Genomic DNA, 26,131 nt, shown 5'->3' on the forward strand with positions numbered 1-26,131 from the left:
AGTAGCGCGGAGGGAGAGATCCGAAGCACTCCTCAGATCCGCGAGACAGATCGCTTCAGGTCCCTTCTCATCCAGCTTGCGGAGGAGATCGCCCTGGAAAATCTGCAGCGTGGCCATGGTGTGTAGCGCAGACGCAGCCTGCCCAGCAGCAGAGAAGATCCGTGCAAGCAGCGATGGCGTCATGCGGCAGGCTTTGGATGGCAACGCCGCCTTAGTCCGCCGTCCAGCAGAAGGCGGGCAAAGGTGCGCTGCTATAGCCTTTTCCACCGGCGGAAGTGACAGGTAGCCTCTGTTTTTTGCACCGTCCAGTGTGGAGAATGCTGGCGAAACAGATGAACGGACTCTCGCCGAAAATGGAGCGCTCCAAGCTTTCGCCACTTCTTCGTGAAGCTCAGGAAGAAAGGGGGCGTGCTTTGAGCTTGAAGAAGAACGCTAATCCGGGAGATAGCTACCATCCAGCCGGGAACGTGAAGGGGGCGCTGGTGCAGACCACTCGAGGCCGAGGCTCGCCGATATCCCCCCGTCTGCTGGGCCTCTGAGCAGAGGGCGCGAGATCCACGGAGCTCGCCCAACCCTCACTGCCCGAAGCAAGCAGAGAGCACGTGTCCTCTTCCTCCGACGCGGGCCTGAGATCCACTTCCTCAGATGACTCGTCGGCAGACCATCGGGAAGCAATGCAGGGGAGGCCGGCGAAGAAGAGGGAACCGGCGAGCTCGGCCGAGCTGGAGGCGGTTCCGGTAGACGCTGCGAGCGGCGCTTCTTACGGCGCTGCGGCGCAGCGGATGATGCAGGCTTCGAGAAAAACGCCCGGCGAGTCCTCAGAGTCACCATAGGCAGTAGCTCGCAATGAGGGCAGCCGCTGTCAGCGAGCGCGAGCGCTGCATGGTCCTCACCCAGACAGGAGACGCAGATGACGTGACGATCTCCTTTGCTGAGCGGGGCTCTGCACGAGCCGCATGAGGGCATCTTTAAAAAGACGCAGCTCTTTTTGTGAGTGTGCGTCGCAGGGTGAACACACACAGGATATAAAGGATACAAAGAATATAGGCGCCGGACAGTGCAGCAGGAACGGCAGTGGAAGGCGGCGAGGCCAGCAGCTTCAGAATGGCTCGTCCCGCTGATATGCTTCTCAGACGGCGCTTGCTTCCTCCGTGATCCAGCGATGCGTGAGCTTCGCTGAAGAGATGAAAAATCAGGTGAGTCAGCCTTTTCGAGCTCCTTTTATAGGTTGGGCCACACCCGTTTCGGCGGGAAGTGGCAAGAAGAGCGCGAAGCGCCCTTATTGGTCTGATGTTGCATCAGCCTGCGCTCGATAGGCTGTGCAGTTGCCGCAGAACAAGCCAATGAGCGAACGAGCCGTCTCGCCTATGGCTTTGTACTGCTGCAAATGCGCTTTACAAAAATACAAAATTAAGGATAATTTTTTGCTTCAGTATTTTGTGAAAAGAGACTTTTCCCGTAGCGTCTTAGCTAAGACGCAGTACGAGAGAGCTCTCGTAAGAGAACCCAAGATGTGTCACTGTATAGTTTTGTATGGGGATGGCCAACACCAGTCTTTCCTTTGAGAGAGTTGGTCTACTTGAAGGACATTACTGGACCCTTGGTGGACCGCATGCAGTTTGATCACTGAGCAAACAGGTCTGTGGATGATGCAGTCAACATGTCACTGCACTACATCGTCCAACATCTGGACAAACCAGAGACTTATTTTTTAAATAAATATATATTTTTTTCACAACAACAATATACAGAATCAGTACAGTATACAAGTAAACATTCTTTTCTATCCACCCTGTCCTACCCCTCACTAGGCAGAACACTCAAATTGACATTGCAAGGCATTGAGCTGATGTGTAAAACGAGAAGAAAAAATAAATATGTTAGGGTTATGAAAGTGTTAACGCACTTAAAGATGAATTCCCAAGTATCTTGTTCAAAAGTACTTTCCAGATCTTTTTCCCATTTAAGTCTTGAAGGTGAAGATGAAGTCAATGAAATTGGTATACATATTGTATAAGACAAAACCTTTAGATCCTTTTTTCTCGCTTATAATCCTATCTATGGGACCTACATTTTTTTTCCTGATCTCTAACCCCAATTTGCAAGTGTGTCTGATTAATCGTCTACATAAAACAAGTCAGGGGAATTAATAAAGCCTTATCTAGAAGTATCTCTTGCAGGACATTTTTCAATTCGTATCCATGCAGGTAAAAATAAACTACAGTATACATCTGCTAAAACCATACCGCTGTCATTTGTGCTGCACAGAAATATGGCAAACAATCTGGAAGTAGTATTGCACCTTTTTTATATGCCATTTGTAATGTCTTAAGTTTAACCCTCAAGAGTTTTATTATTCGAGATCAATTTTCTAAGATTATAAAAATAAACTTGTGTGATAGAAATGGGAAGGGTTTGAAATAAATTGTCATTTAGTGATAACAATACTGAGTGCCATCTTCAGATCTCTCATTACCTTTTTAAGTAATGGGGAATAAAACCAAAGAATATTCTTCTTCCAACTTCGAAGGAATATTTAGTCCTAAAAAAAAAAAAATTCCTGAATTCCATAAAAAGGGATGTTATTTAAGGCCATTTTCTCCATAGCCAAATTCAGTGGCCTTCACAACACTTTTATTAATATTAATTTTATATATCCAGATATATCTCTAATGTTTTCCAACAATTGGGATAAAGTAGAAAGAGATGATTCAGGATTAATTGGATATAATATTACATCACCCGTGTACAATGATATTTTGTGTACATAACCTCCTATGAATAGCCTTTTTATGTACATAACCTCCAATCAATCCCAGAGATTGATTCATGTGATTGTATAGCTATGGCCAGGGGTTCCAACGCAAGCGCAGAAAGTAGTGAGGACATCCCTTCTTGGTTCTCCTTGATAAATTAAAGAAGTGAAGATAAATCAGAGTTAGTAATAATGGTTGCTGATGGACGTCTATACAATATTTGTATCATATCAATAAACTTTGGATCGAAATTTGACAGAATATGTTTTGCAAAATACCTATCAAATAAGGCTATTCTACTTGGTCAAAAGCTTTTTCTGCATCTAAAGAATTTTTTTGTTTATCCAGAAAAAAATAAAAGAAAATTAATAAATCCAGATAGCTTAAGTTGCCTTTACTCCTTGAGATTTATAAAAAGCTAAAAATTATATGTTAATTAATTTTGGGTGTTTAATACATTTATTGTCTAATGAAAGTATTGTAGTTATAGATTTACTAATTTCTTCCTTTCTTATTTGCCATGCTAACACTTTTCCAATCTTATCCCACTGTTCATAATACCTCTGTCGTGATCTGAGAAGTTCATTTTCTGCTTCTTTTGATGACATTATTGTATTCCAATTTTTTGGGAATGCAATTATTGAAACAATTGTACATTTAACAAGGCTATTCTTTGAATCGCAATCATTCTTCTTAAAATAATATATCTACCGGATTTGTCAACAGATTCCACAAGGGTATATTCTTTATCAAAAGTATAACCACCCCTCTGGAATGTGATGTAAAAACGAAACAAAAACCTGTCCAGGCCTCTGCGTTTTAAGATTTTGATGTTCAGAATCAGTCCTGTGTGTTTTTGTAGCAAAGTGATTCCAATATTATGTTTTCTGAGGTATAGAATTACTTTTTTTCTTTTAAGTCTTTGATTTAACCTATTGACATTCCAGCTAACATATTATATTCCAGTGTACTTGACATTAACTATGTATTAGTTGTTATATTTCTATCTTAGGGCACCTTAAGAACTCTCTAAGCAGCCCAAATATTAAATAAATAAACGTGTGGTCTGCCCATCTCCCCTACAGCACCCACCACTTCCCAAATGAAGTGTGATACTTTGAACCCCTTTGACTAAGTGTGCACCACATACCTTATCCAAACTAATTAGCTCCCATGCAGGTACTGTCAAACCCAACAAATGATTGACTTATATTATGTGATTTCAAGTAAATGTATTGTTTACTTTGAAAAATATTGGTAACAAACCCAGAATTCACACATTTAAGTAAACAATTCAACAAAACAATTCAACGACAATTTTTCTGGTAAAATGTAAAGTTCACCCTTAATTGACAGAATTGAATCATAAATGTTAATCCAAAAGAAAAACCACTTGCCCCTATTACTTAGGTATAGTTATTCTTGCACAGTTTTTGGGTGATTGTTTTAGTTTACTGTGGGTCCCCGACATTCGTAGATATGCCATTTTACTAGTGTCTTATACGTCTATCAAATGTGGATGATGTTGTCGAAGATAAGTCTCAGTCAAAGCCTCAGCTTTGTCCCTCTGGTAGCTGAATCCTCAGGGTTGCATGCATAAGTAGCATAAGTGATGTCGTTATTGCATAGGTGTCTTTTGAGAGTGCTGAATTCTTTTCGTTTTCTAAACAGGGCTGATGACATTTCACAAAATATCATTATAGCAGAGTTGCCATAAGTGAGCATGCCCATTTCTTGTCCTCCTTCCCCAGGATCTTAGGTAACTATTCCTTCAAAAAACCCACATCATTTCTACCTTTCACTCTCTCTGGAAAATTAACAAGATGTAAATTTTGTGGCAAGACTGATTTGAGTTCATAAATTTTGTCTTTCAGCTGTTTAATTTAGTCGTCAACATCCTTGTGAAGGCCTGTTACCGCTTCATCTGTCTCCAACTGCTTTGTTTCTACATCAAAAAGTCTCAGATTTATTGATTGTTGCTCATTGCCCATTTTTCCCTAGGATTCTGTGAACTTACTCAGGCATCCATTAATCAATTCCTGAATTCTGAGAAATCCTTTTTCAATTTCTTCATGGAACCAGGGCAGCGGGTACGATAATGACAGTCTCGTTTCTTGAGCATCTTCTTTCTTATTGTCCAGTTACTTTGGATTCTGCATATTTATTGGAATATCCAAAGTGCAATAAGGTATTGTTTTAAATAATGTTCTTTCTTCACATTAAAAGTCGTTAGGGAGTGTTATTAAGATTATATGAATTCTTAAATCCCTATGTGTATTCTATTCTTAAGCCTTCTACTTCTCTTTGCAATCATTTTGCAATTTTTCTTCTTTAGAAGATAACTACATTAAGATCCATTGGCATCCACAAGTATGAGCCAGTAACTCTTATTTTATCAGCATTGCACTGGTTTCCCATCAAATATATATACAGGTGCTGGTCATATAATTAGAATATCATCAAAAAGGTGATTTCACTAATTCCATTCAAAAAGTGAAACTTGTATATTATATTCATTCATTACACAAAGACTGATATATTTCAAATGTTTATTTCTTTTAATTTTGATGATTATAACTGACAACTAAGGAAAATCCCAAATTCAGTATCTTAGAAAATTAGAATATTGTGAAAAGGTTCAATATTGAAGACACCTGGTGCCACTCTAATCAGCTAATTAACTCAAAACACCTGCAAAGGCCTTTAAATGGTCTCTCAGTCTAGTTCTGTAGGCTACACAATCATGGGGAAGACTGCTGACTTGACAGTTGTCCAAAAGACGACCATTGACACCTTGCACAAGGAGGGCAAGACACAAAAGGTCATTGCAAAAGAGGCTGGCTGTTCACAGAGCTCTGTGTCCAAGCACATTAATAGAGAGGTGAAGGGAAGGAAAAGATGTGGTAGAAAAAAAGTGTACAAGAAATAGGGATAACCGCACCCTGGAGAGGATTGTGAAACAAAACCCATTCATTCAAAAATGTGGGGGAGATTCACAACGAGTGGACTGCAGCTGGAGTCAGTGCTTCAAGAACCACTACACACAGACGTATGCAAGACATGGGTTTCAGCTGTCGCATTCCTTGTGTCAACCCACTCTTGAACAACAGACAGTATCAGAAGCGTCTCGCTTTAAAAAGGACTGGACTGCTACTGAGAGGTCCAAAGTTAGTCTCTGATGAAAGTCAATTTAGCATTTCCTTTGGATATCAGGGTCCCAGAGTCTGGAGGAAGAGAGGAGAGGCACACAATTCACATTGCTTGAGGTCCAGTGTAAAGTTTCCACAGTCAGTGATGGTTTGGGGTAACATGTCACAGGTTCATGCTTCCTGCTGCTGACCAACTTTATGGAGATGCAGGTTTCATTTTCCAACAGGACTTGGCACCTGCACACAGTGCCAAAGCTACCAGTACCTGGTTTAAGGACCATGGTATCCCTGTTCTTAATTGGCCAGCAAACTCGCCTGACCTTAACCCCATAGAAAATCTATGGGGCATTGTGAAGAGGAAGATGCGATATGCCAGACCCAAGAATGCAGAAGAGCTGAAGGCCACTATCAGAGCAGCCTGGGCTCTCATAACACCTGAGCAGTGCCACAGACTGATCAACTCCATGCCACGCAGCATTACTGCAGTAATTCAGGCAAAAGCAGCCCTAACTAAGTATTGTGTGCTGTACATGCTCATACTTTTCATTTTCATACTTTTTAGTTGGCCAAGATTTCTAAAAATCCTTTCTTTGTCTTGGCCTTAAGTTATATTCTAATTTTCTGAGATACTGAATTTGGGATTTTCCTTAATTGTCAGTTATAATCATCAAAATAAAAAAGAAATAAACATTTGAAATATATCATTCTGTGTGTAATGTATGAATAGAATATACAAGTTTCACTTTTTGAATGGAATTATTAAAATAAATCAACTTTTTGATGATATTCTAATTATATTACCAGCACCTATAATTGATTTTAAAATTATTCTATTTGTTTACAAAGCCCTCAACAATTTGGCCCCTAAGTACCTGACAGACTTGCTTCATCCATACACCCCTTCTAGAACACTGAGATCTTGTGATCTCTTTCTAGTCATTGTGCATGTGCAGACTTAGATGTAGACTTTAAAAAAAAGGTGATCGTGCTTTTGTGATTGCAGGTCCGAAACTCTGGAATAGTCTTCCTCTTCATATCAGATTAGTCCCCTATATTTCTGCTTTTAAGTCTGCTCTAAGGACACACTTTACTCTAGCTTTCAATACCCCTTGATCATTGGTTCAATTGTTGTTTTGTGTTTTAAATTTGACAGTCTTGTTTAATCCATCTTATTTGAGATTTTTATTTTATCTTGTGCAGCACTTTGGTTGACTTTTCTTGTTTTTAAATGTGCTCTACAAATAAATATTGTATTGTATTGTTTAGGGGCAGGGTTAGGTGTAGGTCATTCCTAAAAATTCATACAAAGCTCTTTTTCACTAACTAATCATATTTACATTGTGGTATTTTCAATATTTTGCTGCATTTCCTTTCATTTTCCTATGTCGGTAGTTCCCTTCTTTTTATAAAATGTTCGGTTTTCCATTTACACATAGACAGATCATGAGAGCATTTTCTGCACTAAAGCCTGTGATAAGTTTAACAACACTTGCAGCATGGTTTACAGTTCATATCTGCACTGGAGTGAGCTTGGGTTTTTATGGACATATTTCATAGACTTATTAACAAATGTAAATGAAACAACTTAAAGATAAATAAATGTATGCATTTAGCAGACGCTTTTATCCAAAGCGACACAGTGCATTCAGGCTAACAATTTTTACCTATCATATCATCAAGATAAATATTATTAGTGAATAACATTATGAATATACTATAAAATGTAATATTTATATTTCTTAAATACTTAATTTCTAGCATATTCAACTTTTTATAAAGTTTAAACTTACAGTAATGTCAACTGTTTTTTAATCCCAAATATATTGGTGATCTTGAAATATTATACTTGTTTAGGAGGGTTTTGGAATAGAAAAGTTTGAGAACCCTTGTCTTAAACCATTCATCATGAAATATTCTACAACTTGAACTGTGTACAATACATTGGTACAATACATAATACTGGTCTTGCTTCAAAGCAAAGTATGCAGTTTTTCCATTTCTCTTTTCTGCTGTGTATTTAACCCATTTATATCAATTATTTTCTTCTACTTTCCCCCCTAAAACATCTAAATTGCTAAATCTCGTATAAATGATCTTATGGTTATCATTTATAATATCTCTGTTTTGTTTAGATATTTTTTGCTACTTGCTTGTTCTTTTTGGATTAAATTAAATCCACTGCTGGATTCAACCGAGGGTTGAAAAGTTGATTCTAGGGAAGTCTCGTTGCTGTTGTTTACAGCTTGAGCTTGTAGTATTAGATGCATTAGGCATGGGATGATCATCAGATATGTTGTCAGATTCATTCTTTTCACTTTTCTGCTTCTCTGACAAAAGAATGTGAGCTTGTGCATTTCTTTTTTGATTTGTCATCAGTTTCATCTTGTCACTGTCTCTCTCGTCACTTGCTGCCGAGTTGTCTGCTTGTCTGTTTCCTTCTCTTTCCACTTCCTCTTTTCCATTTGTTGGCCCACATCTGCTTCCAAGTATCTTGATCACCTCGTTAGCAGTTTCATCACTTATTCCATCTTCACCAGGGTGACTCTTTGCGAGTCGTTGCAATGGTCTGTCCCACGTTGGCACCGAAGGGTCGTTACTAGCACGCCCTTCATCCCTCACTTCATGCTGTGTTTAGTTGTTGAAGGTGGTTGGTGTATTTTAAGGTGAGAGATATAAACTCAGGTGTCACTCTGTAACCGTTTTGCTGATTAATGCAAGGCTCTCCCTTGAGATCATAACTGAACACTGGTTCTCTTTGATGGAGCAAAGCATTCCTTGGCCTTAATAGAACTTCTGTCACCTGTAAATTTGAAACCTGTAGAGTTTTTTGTTAGTGATATGAAGCATGCTCATCTTGCTAGTCATACTTCTTGGTGTGACCTGTGGAAATCTCATATGGGTTGAGGGCTGTCCTGGCCTCTTTTTTGAGCTCTCACAAATCTATTATTGTCAATACAATGAATAAAGGGCTAATACCCATTTTCTATAATAAAATAAAGAATTTGGTTTCACTCGGTTATCTGCAATCTTTCTTTTTTTCAATTAATTTCACTTTTATTCTCAATAATTAGCTAATTCGGTTATATCATTGTTTTATAAACTGAGTTCCACTATTTCACTGGATAATTTCCTAGGCCTATCTTGCTCAGTAGCATAGGCCTTTTGACCTGGAAAACACTCAACCCATTTTATTTATTTTAACAATCAGAAAGACAATATTTTATCCTTTTGAAACAGAATCAGCCTGATCATGATATGCTGAAATGAAAGTTAGATGTGGGGTGGACAGAGCAAGCTTTCTTTGCTCTGCCTTCCCATGTTATATGCTGCACATGTGTGGTACTGCTTTTCTTTTTGCCACAACTATTAACCTAGGTACAGACCAGGAAACTTAACCAAATTCATGTATGGTCATTATTTTACTGGGCATAATTTGCCATGTGGGCCCCCATATTAAAATTTGCATACTGCTGTTTTGGCAAATTGATTGATTCTCGTCAGACACCCTCTTTCACTCCATAAAACCATCATCCTTTCACACTCTCCTTTTGGACAAAAACATATTTTTTCTTGAGTTTTTGGCTGATTTTGAACTAAATAATTTTAGCTGTGGAATGGATTCTGAGTAGAATAACGACATTTTTCGTAAGACACTACTGAGTGTAGACCTGGTAGCATTCCACATAGTTTCTAAATGTTATGGTGGGCATTGGCTCAGGTGTTGAAGTCAGGTTCACAATGGAAGATCTCTCATGCTCTCTAGGACACTTCAGATGGAAGTGGAGATGGAAAATGGGCCAAGGAGTCAGAGAAGGTGTTGTTGTCATCATCAATGACTCCCATGGAAAGAGAGGATCCATACAACCATAGGGTATAATCTGCAAACTCAGCATAGGGACAGTGATCATCCCCCAGCAGTTTGCAAGTAACCATCTCTCTTGTTTGAGATTCAGGTTGGTTCATCTGTCATGTAAATGCTGTTAATGAAAAGATGCATGATAAATCACAAAGAATATACACAAGACTACACAGAAAATGTAACCATTATTACCACTAAATTGACAAAGAACTGAAGAACAATGTGTATAAATACACAAGAGCAAAAAAGGGGAACTAAAAGAGACAACAGGTGACAACAATGATTAACTGAGGAAACAATAAGAGGGAGTAATTAAGCTTAAAAGGAAACTTAAGAAACATGTACATATGAACAGAAATACAAGAAAATTTAACTAAATAGAACAACTTTTTTTAAAAAATTGATTTATTTATGTATTTTGTTTACATGTGTTACCCTTGAATTGGAAAGGTGTTACTGACACAACTTCTTGTTAATTGCAGAATGGTTCAAATAGATACTCTTCTAATAATGAATGAATAAAGAATGAAGATTTATTACACACATTCATTCTGACATGTTGTTTCAGTGACAGAGGTTCAGCTGCAGTATTAATGTCATTAAGAGAAAAGAAGAGACTGTAATCTATAGCGATTCATCAACACAGTTTCACTGATCCTTTATAAACAGTAAACCCAGGATAGAGAGGGTGAGTGAATGTGGTCTGGACTGTGTGGATGAGGCTCATTGTGTCAGAGACGCTGTAGAAGGACAGAGTTCCTGCTCTGTGATCCACATACACTCCTATTCTCCTGCTGATGGGCTTTACATGGAGATTAGTTTCTATGTTATTGTGTCTGAGTGAGTAAGTGGAGGGAGAGCAGTAAAAACTCCAGGACTGATCATTACGTCCAAACACACACTCAACACCTCCCTTCCTGTTGATGCTCTTATATGAGACTGATATATACACACGTCCACTCCATTCAGTCTCCCAGTAACAGCGCCCACACACACTCTCTCTACACAACACCTGCTCCCAAACATCAAATCTGTCTGGATGATCAGGATACAGCTGCTCTGTGCCTGTGTGTGTTACCACTCTGTTGCTCTCAGACAGACGTAGGCGTTTATTCACTGTGTTTGGATCCAGAGTGAACTTATGGGAATCTGATGGAGATCAAACACATCAGAATCAGGAATTACGAATCTGTTTGATAATTTCATGCAGCTGAACTCATGTTCAGTGCATCATCAGATTACCAGGAATCCTAGGCGATCATAATTTAGTGCATCAATTAAAACTCTTGTCATGTTTTCTTTAATCTTTACAGGCAGAACAAGAAGGCAACAAAGTGAGTTTTACTGCTTGTTTTCTTACTGACTTACATTGTAGGAAGTCGTTCCTGATCCTTGGAACAATGTTGTTTTCTGTGGAAATCAAGACATGAACAGAGTTTAATCTCATGTCAAGAGAAAATGATCCCTGCACCCATTCCCAATACATCTCTAATATGATGTTCTACACGAATATACCATTTATTAAAGCACAATAACAATTCTCCAACAGAGAAAGGATATTGTTTATGGAGCCCAAATCATTACTGTATACATGAACTGATTAAAGATTTGATTTGATATAAAAGAATATTACTCAGGTTTCATTCTGTCCATCATACAAATCCCATTGCTTCAGAAGACTTGGGTTAAGCCACTGAAGTTATATGGATTACTTTTATGCATGAGCAGTTGTATTATATGCATGGAACCCTGCCCATAACATAAAAATTACGAAAGAATAAAATAAAGCATATTTCATTATATTTGGAAAGTTTTAAGGGTTCAATTACAGCAGATTATTTTAACATCGCTGTCATCGTCAGAGCGTTTTTCCCTGTACATTCAGCATCTGGATCATATTCACAATCTCAACCATATCCTCAAAACTATAATTGTTCAGTGCCATCAGAATCAATATTTTGATAGCTGGCAGATTATTCACAACATCCTCCATCAAATGACAGTGACAATTATATATGATTGCATTCAGTCACTGCAGTAAAAAGCCATTTAAGCCAGTTCAATCACTTCATCGCGTATCAATCATCGTAGCCTTGAGGAATAAAGGTGAAGTGCACTTATGGAGTTATAGATATTTAATTGTTGCACAGGAAAAATATACTTCATCTATTTCTTACCTTGTGTCGCTAGCGACTCTACACGCTTTTTACATATATTAAATTGGAAAACAGATATTATCTTTTATCATTTATGTTTTGTGAAAGGAAGAGGCCCCATCTTATATTTTGTCTAATGTCAAAACTGGATGTGCAACTTCACCGTATGTCTTCCTGTTCCATTCTCATGCAGGCTTCACAGGTGAATACATGATTATAATAGAAAAATACCTTGAAACATAAATGGAAGTATTGCAAACAGATTTTCAAATTTACTTTTTACTAAATATAGTATCATTGGTGTCAATTATTATTTCACACATGATGCCGTGTGAAAGAAATTTTGCATTCTTAAAGGCCACATCTGTAAGAACTGACTTAAATTTTGGGTTTCTCTGTACAGACAGTGATTGATATTTACCTCTCCTCAGTTTTGATTCGTGTCCAACAAGCACAGGATCCTCAATGTTGCTCTCAGTCTGAACTGTGCGAGAGAGAAACAGATCAGAAGGATACAGTGACATTAAACCACATAAACACATCAGCGAGAGGAGAACTTCAGCTTCAACATGATCAGTTATTCATTTATTTTTGTAAACCATTAATTATATTAAGGGCCTTTTTCATATTTCAAATATATGAAAAAATAATTTTTTTAGTTTAGTTAAATTTTGATTATTATTTTTTATTAATGGCTCATTAAAGTTCAGTTTCACTTTAAACTATTACCTTGATTTTGCTTGTTCTCTAACTCTTTAGCTAGATAGTTATGGTTCATCTTCCGCAGGATGTCCACCATGATCTTCAAAGCTTCTTCTGGTCCAAAGCACTTAATCAGGAGATCCACTGTGTCAGGAGCGTCTGCCTTCTCCAGAGCAGCAGCTGAAAGGCTCTTGTGAATCTTTAAGTGCCATTTAAACCTCTTCAACTGTTCTGTTTCTAGATCATCCAGAGCAGCCAGAAGCCGCTCTGAAACATACGCCATCATCTCTCACTGATTCACTCCTGCAGAATAAGTAGTCAGTAACAGTCAGCTGATTTGTGTTAAACAACTGTATGTGTTTTGAAACGGTTTCATTTTTGTGTATTAATGAGCACAAAAACTATAGTGATACATTCTTAGAGAACTGTGTATTTGCTAACTTACCATAAAAAAATAAATAAATGTATACCTTTCTTGTTCTGTACTTGCTCTGGAAAAAAAAACTAAACAAAAAAACTTGTCCTTGGGAAAGCTTTACTTTAAACGAAACTAAAACATGCTTGAAAACCGAAACTGGTTTTTCAAGTGGGTTGAGAGTTTTTTATTGTGACGTGTAAGCCAAATTAGATGTCAGAGGCAGTATGTGTTTTTTTCTCATTGGTCAATAGCACCTTTCAATAGATATTATGCAAATAACATGGGTGTTCAGCAATGTGCCGCCTGCTGAAGAAATGTGTAGCTTAACACGGTTAATAAATTCACATTTAATTGTAAATTATACTTGTTTCCAGGTAATCTTCGTACTCCTAAACAACAACCCAAACATGATATGGTGTCAGTGTAAACAGACTTTCAAACGCCTGCCTGCCTAAAGCACGGTGCAAGTTTAAACAGCACACCGAGATAATGTTCAGTACCCTCGAAAAACAAAAAAAGATTGAAAATGTAGGTTTGAAGAGCCGTTTTTAATACATGTTCATTGACTGCAGGCAAAGCAAAGATCATATTATGTTGAGCCCAAAGCAAATGTGTTATTTGCACATTATAAAACATGAACATTTTGAGCTTGTTAGGAAGGACTGTAATTATCCAAACAGATATGAGATGAACTCTATAAGTACAAGAAATTCAATATGATATCGATATTTTTTGTTACAATTTAAACAATATTGATATCAATACTGATTATTTATTAAATGGGTATGTTTGTAAGTAAAAACATGCCATTTAAAGACAAATCACATTTACATGACACAAACTGGCCATTAATAACAAATTTATCACAAAAGCAAATATGAGCATTTTTTTTTAATTCTGTGTACCAATAGGTTTAAAATCTAATTTGACTGAAATAGTGTGATTAAATAATAATACATAACACATGCTCATTTACAGTAAATACGGTAGTTCACGTTGTACCTGGTTTTACTACAAATAGAACCTAAAATAAACAAACACATACATACAAATACACCCCCCCCCCAAAAAAAAAACATGCTTACTATAATAAAAAATCATGGTAACCACAAACCAACCATGTTTTTACACTAACCATAGTTTCACTATGGTTCTCTTACGAGAGTTCTCTCATACTGCGTCTTAGTTAAGACACTACGGGAAAAGTCTCTTTTCACGAAATACTGAAGCAAAAATTTATCCTTAATTTTGAATTTTTGTAAAGCGCATTTGCAGCAGTACACAGCCATAGGCGAGACGGCTCGTTCGCTCATTGGCTTGTTCTGCGGCAAGTGCACAGCCTATCGAGCACAGGCTGATGCAATATCAGACCAATAAGGACGCTTCGCGCCCATCACGCCACTTCCCGCCGAAACGGGTGTGGCCCAACCCTATAAAAGGAGCTCGAAAAGGCTGACTCACCTGATTTTTCATCTCTTCAGCGAAGCTCACGCATCGCTGGATCACGGAAGGAGCAAGCGCCGTCTGATAGGCATCTCAGCGGGACGAGCCATTCTGAAGCCATTCTTCCACTGCCGTTCCTGCTGCGCTCTCCGCTGCCTATATCCTTTATATATATCCTTGTGTGTGTTCGCCCTGCGACGCACACTCATAAAAGAGCTGCGTCTTTTTAAAGATGCCCTCGTGCGGCTCGTGCAGAGCCCCGCTCAGCGAAGGAGATCGTCACGTCATCTGCGTCTCCTGCCTGGGTGAGGACCATGCAGCGCTCGCGCTCACTGACGGCGGCTGCCCTCACTGCGAGCTAATGCCTATGGTGAGTCTGAGGACTCGCCGGGCGTTCTTCTCGAAGCCTGCATCATCTGCTGCGCCGCAGCGCCGTAAAAAGCGTCGCTCTCAGCGTCTACCGGATCCGCCTCCAGCTCTGCCGAGCTCACCGGTTCCCTCCGCTTCACCGGCCTCCCCTGCATCGCTTCCCGATGGTCAGCGGCCGCTGTCATGACGTCATCACTGCTCACACGGATCTTCTCTGCTGCTGGGCAGGCTGCGTCTGCGCTGCACACCATGGCCACGCTGCAGATTTTCCAGGGCGATCTCCTCCACAAGCTGGATGAGATGGGACCTGAAGCGATCTGTCTCGCGGATCTGAGGAGTGCTTCGGATCTCTCCCTCCGCGCTACTAAGTCCGCTGCACAGGCCATGGGACGGGTTATGGCTTCCGCTACGGTGGCTGAGAGGCATTTGTGGCTGATGCTTTCCGACATCGCGGAGTCTGAGCGCGCTGCATTCCTCGACGCGCCGCTGACTCCTGCTGGCTTCTTCGGATCGTCTGTCAACGAGTTTGTGGAGAGATTCGCCGAGTGCCCGCTTGCCTGCACACAAAAGCCGTTATCACGGCTACCCAGATATTTCCCGAAAAGAGTGTTATTTCTGGTGTTCCGGCCACGGCCGATGGTGCTATAAATGTAGTGACGATGCCCACTCCTCAGTGCCCATCTCCACATGTAAGCACAGCCCTGCACACAGGGCTCGCGCCTATAAGATCGACTCAGATCGGTCACGCGCACAACATAGTAAACGTGCCCACTCCTCAGTTCCCACAAACACTATGTCACACACGGCGCGTGGTTTCTGTAAAAACGAAACCCGTGCACGTACGCTCTGCCCAGGCAGACAGCGAGTCAAATGCAGTAAATGTGCACATTTGCAGCCCACAATTACTCGCAGTCATCACGAGTCCCATGGGACCCGCTCAGCCCTCCCTCAATCGGTTAAGCGCCGGGACGGGGTCGAGGAGGAGCAATCTGTCCGCTGTGATCAGCGCGCTCCCCGCCTCAAATGCCACAGGCGTAATGCCCATGTTACAGCACACCGAAGCGCCGCCGTTGCCCAGGCAACAGAGCGCGCTTCGCATCCAGCCCTTAGCCATTCATGCAGATGCATGGTCAGCGCTTACAGGGGTTTCGGATTGGGTGCTAGGTATTATAAAGAGAGGCTACTCGCTACAGTTTTTTCGATGCCCTCCGCGCTTTTTAGCAAGTGTCGAAACCACGGTCAAAACAGAAGTAGCACACCTACTTCGAGCCGAAATATCAAAACTTTTGAGCAAAGGGGCTGTAGAGCCTGTGTCTCAAGCGCAAAGCGAGGGGGGGCTGTACAGCAGATACTTTCTGGTGCCCAAGAGAGACGGGGGTCTCAGGCCCATACTGGATCTAAGACAGCTGAACAAGGCATTGATGAAACGCAGTTTCAGAATGCTCACGACCAGGAAGCTCCTGGTCATGTCAAAGACTGGTTCATGTCAAAATATCTGAAGGACACGTATTTTCAAATACAGATAGCGTCAAATCACAGGCGATATTTGAGATTCGCCTTCGAGGGCCAGGCATACCAGTTTACAGTCCTGCCGTTCGGCTTGTCCGTAGCTCCTCGTACGTTTACGAGGTGCATGGACGCAGCGCTCGCTCCTCTCAGACTCAGAGGCATGCGAGTGCTGAACTATTTGGACGACTGGCTGATTCTGGCTCAATCACGAGCGGAGCTCGTGGAGGACAGGACCGTTTTACTCGATCACCTCGAGAGACTCGGTCTCAGTGTCAACTGGGCGAAGAGTTCTCTGAACCCCAGTCAGACGATACTGTTTTTGGGATTAGCTCTGGACTCACGTTCCATGACGGCGCGGCTGTCACCACAGCGCGCGTTGAGCATGCAGCGCGCGGCGAGTTCTCATAAATCGCCAGGGCGGTCTCGGGTCCCGAAACCTATACAGGCTGACGGAACGCCTCCTGGTTTGGGCTCAGTGCAACTTGCGCTCGCTGAGGGCAGTGCATGTGCCTGGGCTGCAGAATCTGGGTCCGGACAGGCTGTCCAGAAACAACATTCCCAAGGGCGAATGGTCTCTACACCCGCAAACAGTCCGGCTGTTGTGGGAGAGATTTGGCAGGGCGGAGGTGGACCTCTTCGCGTCCCACGAAAACGCTCACTGCCCTGCGTTCTTTTCCAAGAACGAAAGCTCGCTGTCACGGAGATGGCCGTGCTGCCCGCTGTATGCTTTCCCTCCCGTCTCCCTCCTTCCGCAGGTGATAGAACGGGTGAGAGAAACGAGATGTTCAATACTGCTTGTAGCACCTTTTTGGAAGAACCAACCATGGTTCCCAGATTTGATGCGGTTAGCAGACATCGCCCCGTGGCCAGTGCTGTTGCGGAGGGACCTCCTCTCGCAGGCCAGGGGCTCGATTTGGCACCCTCAACCGGAGTTGTGGTCCCTCCATGTGTGGGCGCTCAACAGTTACCCGCTGATCTCTCAGTGGGAGTGCTAAATACCATCACTCAGGCTAGAGCTCCGTCGACGCGACGGCTGTATGCCTCGAAGTGGTCGGTGTTCTCCAGCTGGTGTACAGCTCGGGGATGTTCACCCCTTGATTGTGAGGTGACGGAGGTTCTCTCCTTCCTGCAAGAGCTGTTGGATAAGGGCAGAGCCCCATCCACGCTCAAGGTTTATGTGGCGGCCATCGCAGCGTTTTCTGAAACAGCGCTCGGTCAGTCAATAGGAAGGAACGATTTGGTCATCCGCTTCCTTAGAGGAGCTAGGTGGCTGAATCCTCCCAGACCTCCGTCAGTCCCTATATGGGACCTTGCGACGGTTTTGGAGGCCATGAAGGGTCCCCCTTTTGAGCCTATCCAATCGATTAGCCTCCAGCTATTTAAGACGGTATTCTTGTTGGCTCTCGCTTCAGTGAAGCATGTGGGTGACCTGCACGCGCTCTCGGTGAGCCAGTCGTGCTTGAAGTTTGGGCCTAATGACTCAAGGGTCATACTCAAACCTAGGCACGGTTATGTGCCAAAGTCCCTCAACACGCCGTTTCGGGCTCAGGTTATTGCCCTGTCTGCCCTGTCGGTGTCAGGAGAGGATGGAGACTCGAGTCTTCTTTGCCCGGTTAGGGTTTTAAGAGCTTATGTGTCTCGCTCTGCTGTCTTTAGACAGACTGAGCAGCTGTTTGTCTCGTTCAGTGGACGTTCCAAGGGAATGGCTGTTTGGAGACAGACTCTATCCAGATGGATAGTTGACGCCATAGCGTTAGCTTACGCTTCCAAGGGCCTTCAGTGCCCACTGGGCGTCAGAGCACACTCCACAAAGGGGCGTCGCCTCGTCGTGGGCGTGGTCTACTGGGATCTCCTTGCAGGATATATGTATGGCGGCAGGTTGGGCCTCGCCGTCTACATTTATCAGGTTCTATAACCTGTCGGTATAGCCGAATCAGGGCCCTGATGGGAATTCTGAGTTCATGAGTGTTATGCGCTGCCGACTGTTATATGGGCAGTATTACGTAAGAGGCATTGCCACATTGCTCAGGCCTTGCCTCGACTGCGTGATGATTGTATTGCCGCATCTACGGGTGCTGCTAGATATGGGACGCAGGGCTTCCCCCCCTCTCCTGTCCTGGGCTCTCTGTGAGTCCCTCGGGTGACTGTGCACTGGTAATCCTGGGCGTTGCTTCAGGTTTATTGGTGTGTGATCCCTGCGCGCACGGCGTTTTACATTGGGTTCCCATAGCGTCTTAGCTAAGACGCAGTATGAGAGAACTCTCGTAAGAGAACGTACTAAGTTACTAACATAACCTCGGTTCTCTCTAGAAGAGGGAACGAGTACTGCGTTCTCTGCCGTGCATACGATTCACTCTGGTTCGCTTCGGCGATGAAATAAATCAGGTGAGTCAGCCTTTTCGAGCTCCATTTATAGGGTTTGGCCACACCCGTTTCGGCGGGAAGTGGTGGATGGGCGCGAAGCGTCCTTATTGGTCTGATATTGCATCAGCCTGCGCTCGATAGGCTGTGCACTTGCTGCAGAGCAGCCAATGAGCGAGCGAGCCGTCTCGCCTATGGTTGTGTACTGCTGCAAATGCGCTTTACAAAAATTCAAAATTAAAGGGACTGTAAGTAGGAATTACTCCCATCTAGTGGTGAAATTGTATTTTGCATTCAAACTAATTTTGCTCTCCAGCGCCTCGCTTTTTCAAATGCGCGTTGCATATACGGTAGGCGATATGTACCAAAAAGCTTTGACAGGTTGTCTTCTAATAGGACTTCGTTTTGGCGACGATGTTTTCTTCTCCTGTGGCACGGCATATGTATGGTCCATAATAAGAATGCAATCCAGACTTTTAAACTTGCCGGTGCAGTTTCAAGCGCCTCTCACTGCTCTGCACCTGCGTTTCTGGCTCTGACCGAAAACGCGTTGTGGAAACGCGTTGGCTTAGTACTTTTTGTCCCTCTCTGCTATTATAGTTTTGCAAGATGGCGGAACTACATGGAAGCCTCCGTCGACCTACCCGTCCCATGTATATAAAGATAATAAATTCTTCATTTACGAGGATTAGTTTAAACATTGGCATAGGTATTTGTACACCATTGAGGGCATATTTATGAATAAAAATATTGATTTTAGATAATAAAATACCTAAAAAGTTACTTATTGTCCCTTTAAGGATAATTTTTTGCTTCAGTATTTCGTGAAAAGAGACATTTCCCGTAGCGTCTTAGCTAAGACGCAGTACTCGTTCCCTCTTCTAGAGAGAACCGAGGATACGTTAGTAACTGAGTACGTTTTTTGTAGTAAACCTATGGTTATAAAAATGGCAATAAATACAACAAAAAACACGATTACTACTCTTTTACTATAGTAAAACCATGGTTAATTTTCATAAAGGCTGCCCTCTGCCCAGATAAACCCAGTCACTTTCTAGATTTAGAATAATAATATTGGCCCTCCTGCCTATTATGAGTGAAGAATGGATTTACACACTTTTTATAGCCGCATTCATTTCAAACCAATAGGCTACGTTTATTACACAGTTGTGTTATACAATCATTATATACCACCAGAAAATACACATTTTATATATATATATATATATATATATATATATATATATATATACAGTACAGCCAAAAGTTTGGAAACATTACTATTTTTAATGTTTTTGAAAGAAGTTTCTTCTGCTCATCAAGCCTGCATTTATTTGATCAAAAATACAGAAAAAAAATTCATATTGTGATATATTATTACAATTTAAAATAATTGTTTTTAAATGTATTATACTTTAAATTATAATTTATTTCTGTGATGCAAAGCTGAATTTTTAGGATCATTATCACATGATCCTTTAGAAATCATTCTAATATGATGATTCATTATCAAAGTTGGAAACAGTTCTGCTGCTTAATATTTTTTCAGAACATGTGAAACTTTTTTAGGATACTTTGATGAATAAAAAGTAAAAAAAAAAAGAAGCTATGTTTTTAAAATATTAATATTTTGTAATAACAATATACACTACTGGTCAGTAATTTGGGGTCAGTAATTTTTTTTTCTTTCTTTTTTTTAAATAAAATCAATACTTTTATTCAGCAAGGATGTGTTAAATTGATAAAAAGTGATAGTAAAGAAAATATATTATTAGAATTATTATTTTTTTTATTTTGAATAAATGCAGTTCTTTTTAACCGTTTATTCATCAAATATATGAGACAGCAGAACTGTTTCCAACACTCATAATAAATCAGAATATTAGAATGATTTCTAAATGATCATGTGATAGACCGGATGTTACATGTGACACTGAAGCTGGAGGAATGATGCTGAAAATTCAGCTTTGCATCACAGGAATAAATTATTTTTTTTAAAGTATATTCAAATAGAAAACTATTATTTTAAGTTGTAATAATATTTGCATTACTGTTTTTTCTGTATTTTTGATCAAATAAATGCAGGCTTGATGAACAGAAGAAACTTCTTTAAAAAACATTAAAAATAGTAATGTTTCCAAACCTTTGGTCTGTACTGTATATATATATATATATATATATATATATATATATATATATATATATATATATATATTTATATATATTAGTCTGTGTGGAAATAGATTTTTTTATTCACTGTTTTTTCTAAGCCTTAACTGGGGCAAAATACTGCGTATCACAGATCACATCAGTTCATCTGTAATGTATCCGCTTGTTTTACACTCTTTTTATTATATATATATATTTTTTTTTTATTCAATAAAACTAATTCAAACAGACAAAATAGGTAAAGGAGAGTAACAGACACATCAATATTTTTACAATCTGAAAGAAGAAGATGAGTAAAAAAAACTTTCCATGGTCATTCCTTTATATAGTCCAAATTTTTGGAAGAAAAACATTGCCATGCATCGATGGTACTAGGTTTAGCCTTGTCTATTTGTGCTGTTGTACATTCACAAGTTACTTTTTTAAGGAGGCTATGAATCCAAAATGTTTTTGCACACAAGTGCAGAGTAAACCAATTTTGTATTATTGTCTTCTTTGCAGCTGTAAAACCAGCAAACAACTGATTGTGAGCTCTGGGTTCTGTAACAGCTTTCTGAACATCATATAACATCTAGTTCAGGAACACCTGAGATGAGGAATAAAAATATAAGCAACATTTTTAAACAATTTAACAAACATTTCACATCACAACAAATATATTGTTGAAGTACATTTTGAGCAAGGTGAATGCCAAATGATATGTGCTCTAGATCTATTATGACTAAAGCAAATCTTCTGAAATCTGTTGTTTTGTTGTTCTGTTGTTTTTTTTGTTGATTATTTTTATTGTGGGAGACATTTAAGAAAGTGGCCTTTTACCTTTGTTAAAAATACTAATAATAATAATGATAAATATAAAAAAAATATGAATAATACAATGTGCATGTTTATTTCAAACGTGGTGTCAGTTATTATTGTTGCACCTTTTTTTATAAATACCTGGTTTAATCAGATTGTCACTTTTTTTCAAAATGAAAATCTGTGAAATCTTGCATCTGGTTATTAAATATAATGCCAGTTGATCGTGACCACCTTAGAGCCAAAACTGTGAGAACACATGAAAAATAAACATAAGAAGAATAAGATTATCATAACAACAGACACCTAAACAGTACATTAACATTCTGTTAGTAAAACTTATTAATGTGGTATTTTTAGAGAACTTGTTTTGGTTAAAATACAGTAAAAGACAAATGTCTGACTCAATGAATGACTACCTCTGACTTGTCTCCCAGATTCCTGGTTCGTTAAATGCTCACTGAAGAACAGGAGCAGTGCAAAACATAGACAAGTGTAAAGGCCCAAAACTAAATCGAGGAGCACCACTCAATAACCTAAAGTTAGTTATGCTCATCATAACTGTCTTGTTCGGTGTCATCTTTAAACTCACTCCTTATGTAGTCTGCAAAGCTGTCTGTGGTAATTTTATGGATAAACTGTGAAACAAGATTCACAAGATGCATTCATATGGAAACAGTGAAAGGATCGAGAAAATAATGTAAAATGTTACTTCAGTTATATCAGGTGAGGCCAAAGTCACTTCAGATGTTCTGCACTTGAGATGTTTTTATATAAATAAACATATTTGTTTATAATAATCCATATTAATAATTAAATTATATTGTTTATTTCTATGATTCCTACTCCCTATGTGTCCAGTTTGGCTCCTTGTGTACCTTGGTGCTTTGTAATATTTTGACTCCAGTTTTCAATAAATATTACTCTGCATTTGGATCCAGCTTGCCCATTGTTTCTGAGTTCATCCCTCATAACATTTATAATAGGCTTTATTTATAATCTCTATAATATATCTCTATTAGTCATTTCTTATGATCCGCTAGAAGTGTGGTGCTATTTGTTTCTACAGAGACATCACCCTGTGTCTGTATTTTATTACTTTTTTCATGTTTTGGGAGGATTTTGATTCCAGTGCTGAGTTAACAAGAACAGAAAAACAGAAAGCCTCTATTATATGATGATATGACAAAATCGTATTCTCTGCTGTAGAAGCATTACTGCTTGAGAGATTGTAACCTGAAATTAAATTTTATTATTTGAACTGAACCTTAGAATATTTTACAAGATTCAAAGAGATTTCATGTTTGATAGGATAGCTCTGGATCTTCAATGGGTTAAAGCTGCACACTTGTACTTTTATTGTTTATTTTATTATTTTTTTTTGCAATTTTTGCTTTCCAGACTATAAAATGATCCCAATGAGATCCTCCTGGGTAAAACGCATTTACATCACACACACCTTTGAGTATGTTGCGTATCAGAGCAAGTATGGGTCCACTGAATGGAGAATCGGGAGCATGAAATATGTAATTCCCCACAGTGAAGTTTAATGCACACTCATTCAATACTGGCTGATAATTTATTAGATCTTCTAATGTTATATTCCCTCCTGTTTTATCAGAAACAAAGACAGAGTCAGACTTGATTTAATAATATTAAGTCAGAACCCTGTCACATAGAGCCGAGCATGAAATAACCTCTAGCGTTGATATCATCCACTATATTCACTGACCCGTCGTAAAAGGCATCTGGTCCTTTTTCGGCTATCCTCCTATAGGTTACAGCAAGTTGTGGAAATCTTATAATGTCATTTCCCTTCAAGATGGTGTTGTTTGAGTGGCAACACTTTACTGCAAGACAAGAAAGCAGATCAGAAGTGACAATTCAGATGCAATTTGCATATACACACCTGTAGTATTATAATAGTGTCAGATTATTAGCCTTGTGGGCACATCTTACATCACAATACACAGGAGTGGTCATTCAAGGGGTAAAATGACATAAAGCTGTTTGTTGGTACTTTACCAGGTTTAGCATTCTACAGGTCTTTGTCTGATGCAATGCATTCTTTGCAGCAGTTTCTCTGGCATCAATTTTCTCCACCTTTTCCTAAACGCAGGTCAATGCAGTCATAGATTATAGAACAGGGATAGGCAACTCCGGTCCTGGAGGGCCACTGCCCTGCAGAGTTTAGCTCCAACCCTAATTAAACACACCTGAACAAGGCAATCAGTGTTTTCGGGATTACTTGATAGATACAGGCAGGTGAGTTTTTGTGAGGGCTGGAGCTAAACTCTGCAGGATAGTGGCCCTCCAGGACCGGAGTTGCCTATCCCTGCTATAGAAAGATTGAAGACACGTCTCTACTTCCACTGTAAAAGGTGAATCTAAACATCTCAGTATGGTAGAAAATGACGTCATTTGGAGCAGTATTGATCAAGAGTTCACTAGTCCGGTTCAAACTTCTGCAGACCCAATTCACAAGATCACCATCAAGACACTACACCTTCAAATAACTCTCTAAAGACAAAATTATTATCAAGATGAACACTTGAACATCAACATGATAAGAACTACCTAAAATGCTGGAAACTATCTGAATTTGATTATTTAGATTATTTAAAACTATTTGTTTACATGGGGTGAGAGGGTGAGGTTTGTGACCTATACTGCAGCCAGCCACCAGGTGGGGACTGTAATGTTTTGGCTTCACTTTTATGGACATGTTTGGCACATTTGGCCAACACTGTGGTTTGTGGATACAAGTTTCCAAAAACTACAGCACATTTACTTAAAAGTGGCTGAACCTAGTTCTTCTTTCATGTTCCTCTCACAGAGAGTTTGCTATGCATTTTTGCAGGGAATGAAAAAAAAAGTAGATTCACTCTACAAGTAAGTCATGTCAGTCAGATCACGGAGGTATTCCAGAAAGCAGGTTATGTGACATACCTGGGTATGTTTAAGGGTATGTTCGTGGATAACCTCAACGTTCGGTTCCAAAAACAGAGGTAACTTTCTGGGTATGTATGTAACCATAGCAGCTGACTCTCTGAAGATAACCTGCTCGAGAGCAGGTTATGTTTCAGTGTAACTTCGTTTCAGAAGGTTGGTGAGCATGGCATGCCCTTTTGACGAGGATCCTGTGGACGTAGAAGCACAAATTATACGAGGTTTTTTTCGTCGGGAGAGGGTTCTAAGACCGCGTATTGATGTGTTTGCATACCCTAATGAATATTTAAACGAGCGTTATCGTTTTTCAAAAGATTCATTAGTTTATTTAACACGTCTTTTAAAACCGCATATCACAAATGTGACAAACCGCGGCTCTGCGCTTAGCACAGAAAACATTCTGTGCATAGCACTTAGGTTTTTTGCATCTGCCCATTTTTTTGTACAGTGTGGGCGATTCAGAGCATGTGGGAAAGGCAACTGTGTGTAGAGCCGTTCGTACAGTGTGTCTGGCACTTAAACAGTTGTTACCCACGTTTGTACAGTTCCCTGGCCATAAACCTCTGCTTGTTATTAAAGACGAATTCCACAGAGTGGCAGGTTTGTCCTTTGTAGTAAAATATATGACGCATATTTAATATTTAGTCATATTATTAATATCTATACATGTATTCATTATGCACACACTTCATACTTCCATAACTTTCTGTTTCAGGGTTTCCAAATGTAATTGGGTGCATTGATGGCACTCACATTCCTATTAAAGCTCCATCAATAAATGAGGGAGACTATGTTAATAAGAAATCTATTCATAGGATCAATGTGCAGGTAACAACTTAATTTTTTCCCCTTCTTAAAATCATCAAAGTCATTACTTTTTCCACTAACTATAGGTAATATGTGAGGCAACCCAAATCATCACCAATGTCGAGGCAAAATGGCCAGGATCTGTGCATGATGCCAGAATTTTCCGCGAGTCATCATTATGCCAGACATTTCAGCAGGGTATGATTTGCTTTATACAATTTTTGTTTTTTCTATATTTGTGTTGTACACCTTGTCTGCCCTATTTAATGACACCCTACCCTGAACCTGAGCCTGGACCACAGACACGGTTTAACCTGGCTCACAGCCGAACACGGGCCAAGGAGGAGATGACTATAGGGATCCTCAAATCTCGGTTTCAGTGTCTGCGTGGGCTCCGGGTTAGTCCAGAGAGGGCATGCGACATTATTGTGGCTTGTGTTGTGCTTCACAATATTGCCACTATAAGAGGAGAGAGCCACCCTCCTTGTATTGAGGAAGATGGCCCAGAGGAACACCGACAGATTTTAGAGGCCAACAGAGACGGAAGACTTTTGAGAGACAGGATTTGTCAAAATTACTTTTATTAGTTTTTTGTGCACTGGTCTGCCAGGCAGTTTATTTCTTCATTTCCTGAAAAATAATAATTTTTTTATATTGCTTTACACATACATACATACATACAGATA

General features: G+C 40.0%; 1 protein-coding gene across 1 annotated transcript; it reads right to left on the bottom strand.

Moving 5' to 3' along the window:
- Positions 1 to 10,261: 10,261 nt before the first annotated feature.
- On the bottom strand, positions 10,262 to 12,920 carry LOC132131567 (tripartite motif-containing protein 16-like). The gene is made up of 4 exons (XM_059543621.1): positions 12,650 to 12,920; positions 12,342 to 12,404; positions 11,133 to 11,174; positions 10,262 to 10,913 (listed from the first exon to the last, which is right to left on the bottom strand). Exons 1-4 carry the CDS (start codon positions 12,906 to 12,908, stop codon positions 10,402 to 10,404), a joined length of 876 nt encoding a protein of 291 aa, XP_059399604.1. The 5' UTR covers positions 12,909 to 12,920; the 3' UTR covers positions 10,262 to 10,401.
- Between the last annotated feature and the right edge of the window lie 13,211 nt (positions 12,921 to 26,131).

This window comes from Carassius carassius, chromosome 48 (assembly GCF_963082965.1).
Source record: "Carassius carassius chromosome 48, fCarCar2.1, whole genome shotgun sequence".
In the NCBI taxonomy this organism is placed as follows: Eukaryota; Metazoa; Chordata; class Actinopteri; order Cypriniformes; family Cyprinidae; genus Carassius; species Carassius carassius.